This window comes from Zonotrichia albicollis, chromosome 9 (assembly GCF_047830755.1).
Source record: "Zonotrichia albicollis isolate bZonAlb1 chromosome 9, bZonAlb1.hap1, whole genome shotgun sequence".
Lineage (NCBI taxonomy): Eukaryota > Metazoa > Chordata > Aves > Passeriformes > Passerellidae > Zonotrichia > Zonotrichia albicollis.
Genome location: NC_133827.1, coordinates 28,143,208 through 28,155,329, shown reverse-complemented (window position 1 = coordinate 28,155,329; position 12,122 = coordinate 28,143,208). Strand labels below are relative to the sequence as shown.

The 12,122-nt window shown below is 37.8% G+C and overlaps 1 protein-coding gene across 1 annotated transcript in view; it reads left to right on the top strand.

The window, feature by feature from the left end:
• SLC9A9 (solute carrier family 9 member A9) overlaps positions 1-12,122 on the top strand; it is a 182,523-nt gene that overhangs the window by 39,674 nt on the left and 130,727 nt on the right. Inside the window, exon 6 of the mRNA XM_005489442.4 lies at positions 7,334-7,439. Within this exon, the coding sequence (XP_005489499.2) occupies positions 7,334-7,439 (106 nt within the window). The remainder of the gene's footprint in view (positions 1-7,333; positions 7,440-12,122) is intronic.

The window sequence follows — 12,122 nt, the reverse complement described above, 5'->3', positions numbered from 1 at the left end:
GCAATGGATTTTTGCAAAATTTTCAGCTGAGCTGGTATAGGAGACAGAACAGAAAACATTCTGTGATGTATGTGAAATTCTGCATTAGTGTTTAAAAACTACCCTTGAGAAGCTTCTCTGAGAGACTTAGGAATAAAGTTTTCAAATCCCTGCCTTTTAAAAGAAATGAGAAAAAGCAATATTGTTCTACACATTTTTCCAGTCTTTAAATGAAGTCTCAATATTTAACAAAATATTTTGGGCTTGTGATTTATCATTCTGACAGCTTAAAAATACAGTATAAAACAGTTTGTTTCTACAAAACCAGTTGTTGCAAGGTTAATGTAAAAGCTGCATGAAATTGTTGTTCTCAAATTAATCCACACATCCAATATGCTGCCACTTCTTCAGTCACCCAGCCATATTAATAAGATTCAGCACATGATTGAAGCCTATCCTCAGAGCAAGAGAAAAACACAGAAGTTGGAAGCACAAGGAAAACCTAGGAAAATAAACTGCGTATGGAATGAAAGCATCCTTACAATTTCCAAGCCTATTTCTTGATAGTGCTATGAATAGGGTTTTGCAGCTGGCTTAGTTTCTTTTCCCATTTACCAGTCCAAGAGTATTGAGTCTCACAAATGTTGACTTATGATGAGTAATGTATAAGACAAATGCACTGATTTTGATTATAAGAGTATTAAATCACCACTGATTAATCTAGAACAATCAAGAGGGAAAAAAATCAACAAAACAGAAGCTCCTCTTGCACTGTAAGGAATAAGTTACAAGGATTACTTTTCCCTTTGGCCAAAAAAGCTAAAGCTGCAGTTGAAAAACTATTTTTATTGTGACAAACTGTCATTGATTAATATTGTTTCTAATTACTTCTCTGCTTATATAGTCTGTGCACATCCAAGAGTTTTTTAATGTTCAGTCTTGCTCCCTCTGCTATCAATTCACAATATCCTAAGTTGTTTCATGTGTTCACTAATCTTATCCATAAATTTCAGCCCCTCAAAGACTTGAGAATTTTGAAATAAGTTTTTCATTAATTAAATGGTTGACACTGCTGAAAATATTTCATTGTGTTTTAGGATTTGCTAGTGAAGTATAATCTCAAGTGTGTAAAGAGCTCACTGGCATTCCAAAATCAGTTCAAACATGGCTCCCTAGAGAACTGATACATATTGGGGCATAAAATAATCAGTGTAAAGATTTTATCTGTGATAACTAGGGTTCATTTTGGGTTTTTTAAAGAAAATTTTAACAAAATGTTGTTAGTGTTATCAACAATAAATTGGTCTTAAGATGAAATAACAAATTCCTGTCAGATTTGCTACATGATTTTTCATTTAATTCTTCACTGTGTAGGATTATGAACTCATTTCAAAAAGAGACTTAATTTCCCCTGGCTATGCAAAGCAATTAAGTCTCTAAAGATGCTAAAAACGGATTTGTTGACTTGACAGAAGTTGGTTTGATTGAGCTCCTTATTTGTGATAATAAAGATGACTGGTAGGTGTTTACATGTTAAACAAAGATTTTTAATCTCAAGGTAGTAAACAAACATATGCCAGGTAAAATTTTCTAGTATTGCTAAGAAGAAGGAAATAATATCACAGCACTCTGCAGGTTTTAGTTCTGAAGTATATCTGAAGATTTTTAATCTAGGTATTTTGGCATAAAAATAATTTAGAATTGCTCTTATGTGCTGTGTTCTCTTACATGGAAAACTAACACTTGAACTAAGATTAAGAAATTAATTTAGGACTGGATATACTTGGGCCTGTGTTTTCCATTATAGACTGTGATCCTTAAATATCAACAATACTTTGTGATGCCTCAAAAGACTTTCATGTCTCTAGAAAGGACAGTTAGAAACTTCAGGGACAAAACAAGGTCATTCTTGACCAAATAATTCATCTTAGAGAGAACATCTCCTTCCAATAATTTATCATTTTCAGTAGAGAAAGTTTCTCATTTTAAGACTTCAGGTGAGAGGTTAAATTTTAAGAAATAGAATTTCTAAATTCCCAAATTATCCCTTCATTATTCTTGATTTAAAACATGACACCAGCATTTACATGTTTCTTTATTCTGATCAATAGGCATAATTCATCACATTGTCAAGGAAATCATGTCTTATTGTTTCATCTGCATAAACCAGCACAGATTTCCCTGTCTCACTGTTGAAAGGGTTTCCTTGTGTTAGCACAGGGATTTGGTTTCTGATGTGCCCTGACTCTGGGAGGGGTTTTGGGCTCCCTTCAGAGGTGGCAGGGCAGTTCCTGGCTGTGCTCAGTGCTCACACAGGTGTCCCTGCTCGGGAAGGGACTGGGGAGCCCCAGCTCTGGGTGCCATCAGAGAGCTCACAGTGCCACTGCCCCTCAGAGAGCTCAGAGTGCCACTGCCCCTCAGAGAGCTCACTGTGCCACTGCCCCTCACAGAGCTCACAGTGACACTGTCCAGCAGAGACCTCACAGTGACACTGCCCACAGGGCTGGGTGGCCCAGCTGCACAGTGACACTGCACACAGGGCTGGGTGGCCCAGCTGTCCCTGTGGCTCTAATGGGACAATGAACAGCACAGACCTGGCCCAGGGGGGTAGGACGGGACCTCTGCCCCAGCCACCAAAAATACACACACAGCATAACTCTGGCAGCCTCCAGGGCTGCTGCTAGTAACACCTTCTGGGCAACCACCTTCCCATCCAAAGACATACCTTTAGCCCGTTCTTTTGTTTTCTTTTCTAATTTTTGACGTTTCAAGTATAGAAAACTGATTTATCTTCAGAGGGTTTGCTGAAGCACAGCTATTTCTGAGCTATATGAACTCCCTTACCTTTGGTCACATTGACAATCACAAGGCTCTTCCCTTTTTGAAGTTACTATGGTTACAGCTGAACTGGAGCTGTGGGTAGCACTGCTCTTGTTATTGATAAAATTGGATATTTATCAGAAAGAGCAGTTTCTGTTTCTCATAAAATCGAAGGATTTTGCATTAAGAAGCATAATGTACAAATACAACAAGGTAATGCATTTCAAACACTATGTAAGATGGTTTATAAATGTGTTTTAAATTAAAGTATATGTCTGCTTTCATCTTATTCACCACTGAACTAATCTGTGAGGACTGTGACTTATTAATAGGGAAAGGAGTCTATAATTCAAATTGGAAACTTTATTTTTAGACAAAGTCAATAGGAAATAAAAGTTAGATTTCTCTAATCTTATTTTCTTCTCATTTGATACTGCACTCCTAAAAGAATTTAGGCCCATGAGCTATGAAAGATATTAATAGCTCTAGTCAGAAGACTGAGGTACAATAATACCAGTACTTTATATAATGCTGTAATTTATTTTTTGTTTCCCTATTCCTTTTAAAAGTAACAGCAAAGTAGCACTGCATACAGTTAGCATAGGGATTGTTGTCATTTGGTGATATTTCAGTTATAGATACTTTTTACAGGCATCTCTAACAAGCCAATTTGTTTCTACATTTGTCCAAAGACACCTTTCACAAAGCAGCTCCACAAACACTTCTTATGACTTGGGTACAACTGAAATCATCTTGGGCTTAGCATGTGACAGATGTTACCTCAGCCCATGAAGTCAGGGAAGAAGTGAATCAGACTTTTGTTGGCATAAATAAAATCTGTGAAAATCTTAGATGCCTCACTATTTCCTGCTTCCCATCACTGAATTTTAACTGAAGTCCACAACCCTTTCTGAGTCAGCAGCTCTGGCACACATTATTTCTGTTGGTGTCAGTTTTCCACTGCCTCAAAAGGTGTCCGTGCTCCCCCAATGACGTGACCTTCCAGCCACTTCTTTACCCACCTCTTTTTCTCTCCTCATTTGCTTACACTGAAACAAGAGATGCTGAGTACTTTAATGAAAAGTAGTTGGTATCCTTATAATACATGTTGTATCTAATTAATTATATGAGTCTTTAAGTAGTTACCACACAAAAACCAAGCCCTACTCACTGCTGCTCTGCAGTGCCTTCAGAAAGCCAGGGGCCAAGCTGACTTCAGTGCAACATCTACAAACTTGACTTAGATACCAAAGTTCTCACAGACTGGACATGTTACTGTGGTACAGGATTATTTTTAAATTATTTCCTTTGACTTTTAAAGTCATCTGTTTGACAAAACATGATGTGACTTCCTTGGACATGATGACTATTCCTAGAGCATTATTCTGTCCAGAGATAACTTAAATTAACTTTCTTCCATAGCAGAGCAGCACATCCCCTTTGATGTGGCCATTCTGACCCATGCCCAGAGATTCTCATAATTAATGAAGGCAAATGTGGTTATGGGGAAGTGCCCAGAGAGTGGTGGTCAAAACAAGGTGAAAATGTTTCCTGGAGCTCTTAAAAGGGTGACCTTTTAAGGTCTAAGGATCTGTGCTAAGGATCCTGCAGATCTCTGTTCTTGTGCAGACACTATTTATAATTTTCATTAATGACTTGGCTAATGCAACAGAGGGTGTTTCTTTATGGTAAAATATTCTTCTGAAAGGAGATTGCAAACACTTTGAAAGGCATGGTTAGGATTCAGTATGATTGCTGTAACGATTTAAAATAGACAAGGATAAATGCTACACTAGAAAGAAAAGCATCTTCATAGGCGCAGATAAGAAGTGAGCATTCACTTCTGAAAACGATTTCAAGTTTACAACCTGTGAAAATAAGTCATGAGTACCAATACATAGCAAAAAAAAAAAAAGGAAAACAGGATTTATTAATGTGTTCTACAGCATTTTCTCCTTCTATTTCTTGACAGTGAGTGTCAACTGCATTACTGGGATGTGGTTTTAGGCACTGTATTTCAGGGAAGATATGAGCTGATTAGAGGGCAAGAAAACATAACTAAAGGAGGAGATTGAATGAAGTGAGTCATTTAGGGAGGAGATGTCTGAAATGAGTCTTTGAATAGACAAATTCTGCTGAAAGAAAATCAGAATAAATATGACAAATTTTTGTCTCTCATTAGGCTAGGAATGGAAATTGCAGACTTGAAAAGCAGGAGGGGAGATTTGGGTTAGACATGATTCAGGAATAATTGCATTTATAAATGATAAGAATACTGAATAGCAAGTAGACTCTCTTGAGTTTCACGGAACCAGTATCATTTCAGTTCTTTGAAAAAAAATCAGATAAATGTCTGTCAGCAGAGGTGGGGATGAAGCTTGCTCTGCCTTTGGCCAGACAAGCAGAGGGACAGAGCAGAGACCAGGACCCTTCAGTCAGGGACAGGTAAAGAAGATCCAATAACCTCCCCTGGAAATGGGAAAACATTTGAAATGGAAGATATTTTCTGAGAACTGGGTGAACTGGGGAGTTTCTCCCAGAAGAGCCAATTGATGCATTAATCTGTGTTGCTTGATTTATTATTTTGCTTTCATTTGAAAATATTAAAGTAACATTTTTGGGGTAGAGTTGGAAGAGAAACAAGAAGAGAAAGTTGTTTATTTAGGAGGCAGGAGGAAGGAGAGGAATGTGTAGGCATCTGTCTAATTGCCTTGGCCTGCTCCACACACACCCCAGCAGTACACTGACTTTGATTACTTTGTTTTCTTTTCCTTCTATCAGTATCACAGGGACTATTAACGAGAGCCCAAACTAATTAGCTAATAAGCAAAAGCTGAAAGTGGCAAATAGTTTTAGAAAACAAGTCTGTTTTTACGCCAATGACATTAGAGAGCAGGAGACCAAACTGAGTCCACATTTAGCACATTAAGTCAGCATTGCTAATCAGGCAAAAACCTGAATATAGATGTTGGTGAACCAAGAAAATATCTTTTGTCAATAAAGCTTCTGCCTACACCTTTGAGCTATTCTGGGCAAAGAACTCTTTTCCTAGTTTAAATTATAACTGCAGTGGGAGTAGATGGGTAAGGTTACCAGGATGGTTAAATATAACTAGCTAATTTAAATATAGCTATATCAGCAAATGTTCGGCTACACACATCTCCTAAATTGTCTTCTGTAGAATAACACTTCCAAAATTCTTCAGAGATAACACATCAACAGAGATCACTTTAACATAAAATCTCACAGGAGAACTGAGAATCTATTTTGGGTTTATAAACTGATTTTGAGATTACATAGATATTTAAGTGCCATTTAGAAAACCTTAGCAGCAATGCTTTGAAAGTTCCAAGAAATGTCATTAAGACAAAGCATAATCAGCTGGTCATGCTTTTGTATGAATTATCAGCAGTCATGTGAATGTAAAAGTATATTATTTTTATTTCTAAAATGTCAGATGTGAACACGGCATCCCAGAGGCACTCCTAATCTTTAGGATTGCTGGGCTATAAGGACTGAGTCAATTGCACAACTATGTACTAGAATGAGCACCAGTGAACCAGTGAGTTACCAGGCAATTTTTAACCAGACAAGTAATTGAGGGTCTTTACATTAAATTCTGTTTGAAATTAGAAAGTTCTATTTTGTCCATGCAAAGAGAAAATAGTAAGAATAATAAGCACTCAAATAAGATATACACAGAACATAGACAGCCTTCTTCAGCTGGAGTTTTTGAAGTGCAAAATAGACCATAGGAAGGACTGTGATCCCCTGTCCGCAAAGAGGAGGGAAAAACAGAGAAGGCCTAAGGTAATATCTACAGGATTTAATTACCTGAATAGGAACCAAATGTCTGAATACTCCTGATGATGTGTGTCTAAATCATTTGCTCACCTTCAATTTAAATTCACCACACTCTATTTTTTCTATTGCACTGGTGAACTGAAAATCAAACATAGAGATAACTCAGGGAGAAAGAAGGAACTGAAATTACTGGTATGCTGAAGGAACCTTAGAATGTGTTGTAGGTGTCAAATACCCTGGTTGGTCAGAGGCTTCCTGGGTACCATGAGCCACATCCTTGCTGAGCGTGGGGCAGGACAGGGTGGGCATGCTGCACATCCCTTAGTGGACATGTGTAACAGATGAGTAAGTGTTATTATGTCCTTCTTAAAACAGGTAGACCCCTACTCATCACACACAAAATCCACAGCAAACCCAACTCTTTTCAGCACCCTTATTCCTCTGTGGTCACAAGACTGCAGTGCTTCATGCACAGTGAACATGCTGTGACATTTTCATTTCTGTAGGATTCTCTGTGTGAGAGGGAAAGCTTCTTCCTAACTCAGCTGCAGCAGCAAAACTCATAGACTTGATGAATTTAAGGATCTTATATTTTCCAGTTGATCCTTCTTAACTCATTGTTATCCACTTAGGCAATTGCCCTTCAAACCTGTATTCTAACATTGCTTTATTTCTTGAACTGCCAGAGGAACATGAAAATACCAAATGACTTTGCTTTCTTTCCATGCAGTGACAGTCCTTGCTATTTTCCATGAGCTGAATGTGGATACAGATTTGTACACACTCCTGTTTGGAGAGAGTGTCCTAAATGATGCTGTGGCTATCGTGCTGACACAGTAAGTTACACCCACCTCCTTGCTTTACTTGGGGAGATCATTAAAGCTTTTCTCACTGGTGCCATTCTCACTGATATGGTTTGTTCAAGTACAGCTATATCATTTGAAGGTTTTGTTACAAAGATGTAGTTTTAGAATTTTTCTTGGTTTGTTAACACTAGAATTCCAATACTGCTCATAGCAACTGTATATCCAGAATGCCATTTTAGTTCATGTTCTTTAAGCCAGAAAGCAGTACATTCTGTAAAACGGTAAAACATTCTGTAATTTATTACCATTTCTTTCCTCATCTAAACAAGGTATCTTGGAAAAAAATGCTAAATGAACATTTAGGACATAGAGCAACTATAAAATTCAAGACAGGTTCTTTTTATTTTTTGCAATTATTATTTTCCAATATTAAAACCACAAAGTGGTACACAGTATCTGTTTATCTACATCTGTTTATGGAAGCTGGCAGAGCTTCAGCTGATAATATTATCTTAAATTTATATATAGCTTTTTTATTCTCAGGAATCTCAAACAGATCACAAATGATGGGCCAAAATCACACAAGTATGTGCTGTCCTAAAAATATAGATGCTAAGTACATGATTAATGGGATCTCAAGTTTACTCCACTCTACATGCATTATATGCTTCCCAGAGCTTTGCCAGAAATACAAATAATCCTCTCAGATAATCTTAAAAGTAACAGAACTGCAAAGTCAAATTCACTTCTCCACGATGTTTGAAGGTGCTTCACAGTAAGCCTCAATTCAGTGCCAACTTTCTCCTTAAAACATGGTTCCTTGAACAAGGATTTGCCCTATCCCTCAGAGTTCAAGTGTTTACAGTAGTTAAAAGATGAGCTTAATATTTTGTCTGAAACCCCATGAAGTTTCAACGGATAAAAATTGCTGCAAAAAGACCCAAACTTGTTTCACAGTACAAAAAAGAACTAGCATTCCTATTTAGTTTATCACTCTCCAATTATCAGTCTAGTAACCTTCACCTACACTGAACTCCTCCCAGAGTTTCCAGAGCAAGAGCAATGTTTTCAGGTGCTGTTAAGTGTCTGAGCACAGCAGCCCAGGGTGAGATACAGCCCAGGGTGAGATACAGCATGGCTGTCACATCCCGGGACTGGGGCTGCAATGTGTCACCTGGGAGAGCTCTGGTACACCAGATAATAAAATGCACAAAAGGAAAAGTAAGCAAACACCAGACAACTCGGTGAGAGAGCCACAGAACAGCATTGAAGCAGCTATTAGAATTGGGAAGAAGTGTGTAGGTGGCAATGTCTGAGATTTTTATCTCCCTCCATTGTGGTTTAATAACAGCCAAGACATTTTCAGCTCATTGAGGCTCCTCCTCTGTTAGTGCGAGCTTCCCACAGAGGAACAGTGGGGCTCCAAGCAGCTCAAGGAACCCAGAGTGTTTGAAATCTGTCTAGTTTTCTGTCACCCCGATGCCAAAGCACACAGATCTCCCAAAGGAGCAACTCAACTGCAGAGCAAATCTCAAAGGAAAAGTCCCATCAGATTCCAGTTCCATCAGTATTCCCAGTACATGATTCATGAGTTTCTAAGCCCTGCTCTTCCCAGTACTCAAGTCTAGGTTTGCACCTCAGCCTATCTACCTCTCATGTTTTCTTGGCTGTTACATGAGAGATTACAAATCTTTAGTATAGAATCTCTTGTCACTGGAAAATTGTTGTGATTTTTTATATATTCACTGTGACCAATTCTTTGATTTCTAAAGTCATTTGCAGAGGCTGAAGAAAATACACGGCATCATCAGTTTCACATTTCATTACTCTCTGGCTTAAATAATCAAATTCTGCACAAATACAATACTTCTGCAACCCAACATAATCTTCCTGCAGCATTTTAGGTAAAGATATACTGTTAATATTGCTAGCTTCAGGTCATTAAAACCCTACTAAACCAACCCGAGTTTAAATGAAGAAAATTGTTTTTCTGCCACTGCAAAAGAACAGCTATTTTTTCTCCTGTAACCCATATCATTCTTGTGTGCAAACACAACATGTTCATAATTACAGCAATAGATGTCTATTTAAAAAGGTGTGAGAATAATGTTTACAATCTGGAAAAGCAAGAGTAAGTAATTTAGTACACTACATAATGATAACCAGAAAAATAGAATATGAAAATACACATTGCTTTTCATTATCTAACAGAATAAGTAAGATAATATCTGCAGGAGTGACTCGCTGCAGGAGGGGCAGGAAGAGAAAAGAGAGGAGGCCCTTATGGCAGGAGGTGGCAATTTGGCAAGGTGAAGGCAGCGTGGCTGTCTGCCAACAAGGGCTTAGATTGATCTCTCTCCTTTCTTTCAGCTTCTCCCTCCAGTCTCTATTTTTCCTGTCCTGTTTATCATTTAGTTTAAGAAGGACAGCAGCAGGAGCAGCCACCCCTGCATTTTTCTAGGGATTTAGCAAGTCACAGGAGCTGTGCTGCTGCAAGAGTGTGTGCACACAGTGAAAATCCCAGCCAGGGACACCAGTTCTCCTGTGGCCATCCTGCCCCACCAAACACCTGGGTGCTTGTGCTACCTGCAGGTTTCATTTCTAGTGTGCTATTTTAAGATAATCTGTGCAGGAGGGATCACTGTGACTCGAATTGACAGCAGTGGCTGCAGGAAGGCTGACAAGCTGTTCTGCCTTTGGGAGAGCTCACACACACAAGGGCCTCTCTAAACAAGAGCATGGGAGATGCAAAGAGGATTTCCTCATATCAAAATCACTTCCAGAGTTTCTAACAACTTTTTGTTATTAGGATAAAATTCTCCTTTTAATAAAAATTTGTGAGAATTCTCACAGAAAATAAACATCAAGAATTCCAAGTATTTAAGAAAACTGATAGCAGACCCTTACAAGACAGTACTTATTAGATTATTAAACATGTCTGCTTTTACCCAGAAAAACCCATATGACTAATTATGCCACAAATATTTCCTACATGCTTTGTTTTCCAGAATACTGGAAAATCCTGATAAAAGTAGTTTTGTGGTTCCTCTTAAATATTTCCAGGATAAACATATACCAAGTCAGGTTATTGTACCTCTTCACTCAGAAAGTACTTTCATTCTAGTCTAGACATACCTTACACAAGTTAATGTCATGCTCAAACCCTTCTTTCTTGGCAGAAGCTTGTATAAGGCTTTCTGAAATAACATGGCAAGGGTAACTGATTTATTGAAAGTTGATTGAAAAACAGTATCAATTTCCAGGGGAAATAACTCAGAAGCTGGAGTTCAGCTGAGTTTGGGCTGAGCACCCTCTAAGGCTGTCTTTTCTCAGACAGTGATTCCTATAATTTTCTTAGGCAGACAAGAGAATTCCTGCTGACACACTGTGGGTTCTGACACATTGCTAGGCACAGACATTGCATTGCTAATTTTAGTACAGTTAAGATATTTTCAAAATGTAAGAAATTCTTGTGATATAATGGACCTCAAATAGAAAATTAATAAGAATCTTTAAACCTTTCTGGTTCTAGGTACATGTTTTCCTGTATTGTTATTATTTCAGTGGGTTTAATTCTGTTATTAGGTCACTGAACTTGAATGTAGCATACACAAGAGAGAAGTGTAATCAGAGACTGAGAAACAGACATTGAACAAACATCAAATGCAGTTACAACAATTCAGTCTGTATTTCATGTGGTCATTGGCCCACTGATCTAACTGTCCATTATCTGCAAATGTTACTTCCTTACTTCTCACAATTTGCAATTGTTGTTCCTTGAGTATTATATATTAAAATCAGCTGCTCTGCAAAGGAAAATAAGAGATATTGTAACCATGCTGCTGAATAATTAAGTTGAGAGCTGGGAGTTGCAAGAATAATCTTGTCTTTGAAAGTTATGATGGGTGTCTGCTTGATGTATATCTCAGTAGATGTGAAGCTCTCTTCATGATTATATTTTTCTTTTTTTCTTTTGTCGTGAACTGTCTCTAATTTGGATCCTTTGCCCTTCCACTTTTGAAGCATTATTCTGTATAGTTTTTGCCACACTTTGATTCCTGAGCACATTGAATAACAAATTTTACAGAGGAAAGACATCTGAATGTTCTCACATCAAATTTTCCCACAAACTGCAGTTATATTCAGAAAGTGTCCTTTGAAAGCAATGTTGTGGGTTTCAATAGGTACTGTGTCAAAATCATTTGTTTCGTGTGTATCAATTAAGAAACAAGGACTTTTCTCTTAGCTAACCCTTTGTTTCAGCTTCCTCCCCACCTGTAGGTGTGTTTGTTCAGTGTAAGAACACAAGGAATTCTGTCAGCCTGAATCCCCTTCCTCACGCTGAGATTTGTTAGGCACCATTAGCAAATGACAAATACTATTGAGTCATCACATAAGAAAAGAAAAAGGATGCTGGTTTCTCTATGGCCCTTATATTTTCAGCCATTTTTTAAACCCTGTATGTATTCATGCAATTCCTTAGTGTCTCTTACAATACTAGCTCAGCCACTGGAGTGAAAATGAAACTAATTTAAGTTTTATTTATTCTCAACATGTACCTGAGTGCTAAGATGTTATTCACACATCCTAGACATTATCAGCACAGAGAAACAGTGTAAAAAAAAACTTCTATCCACAAGTGGGCCCTTATATACACACAGCTAATAGCTTTAGTGTACCTACACATAGAACTCTTCAGCCTAGGAATTCTTT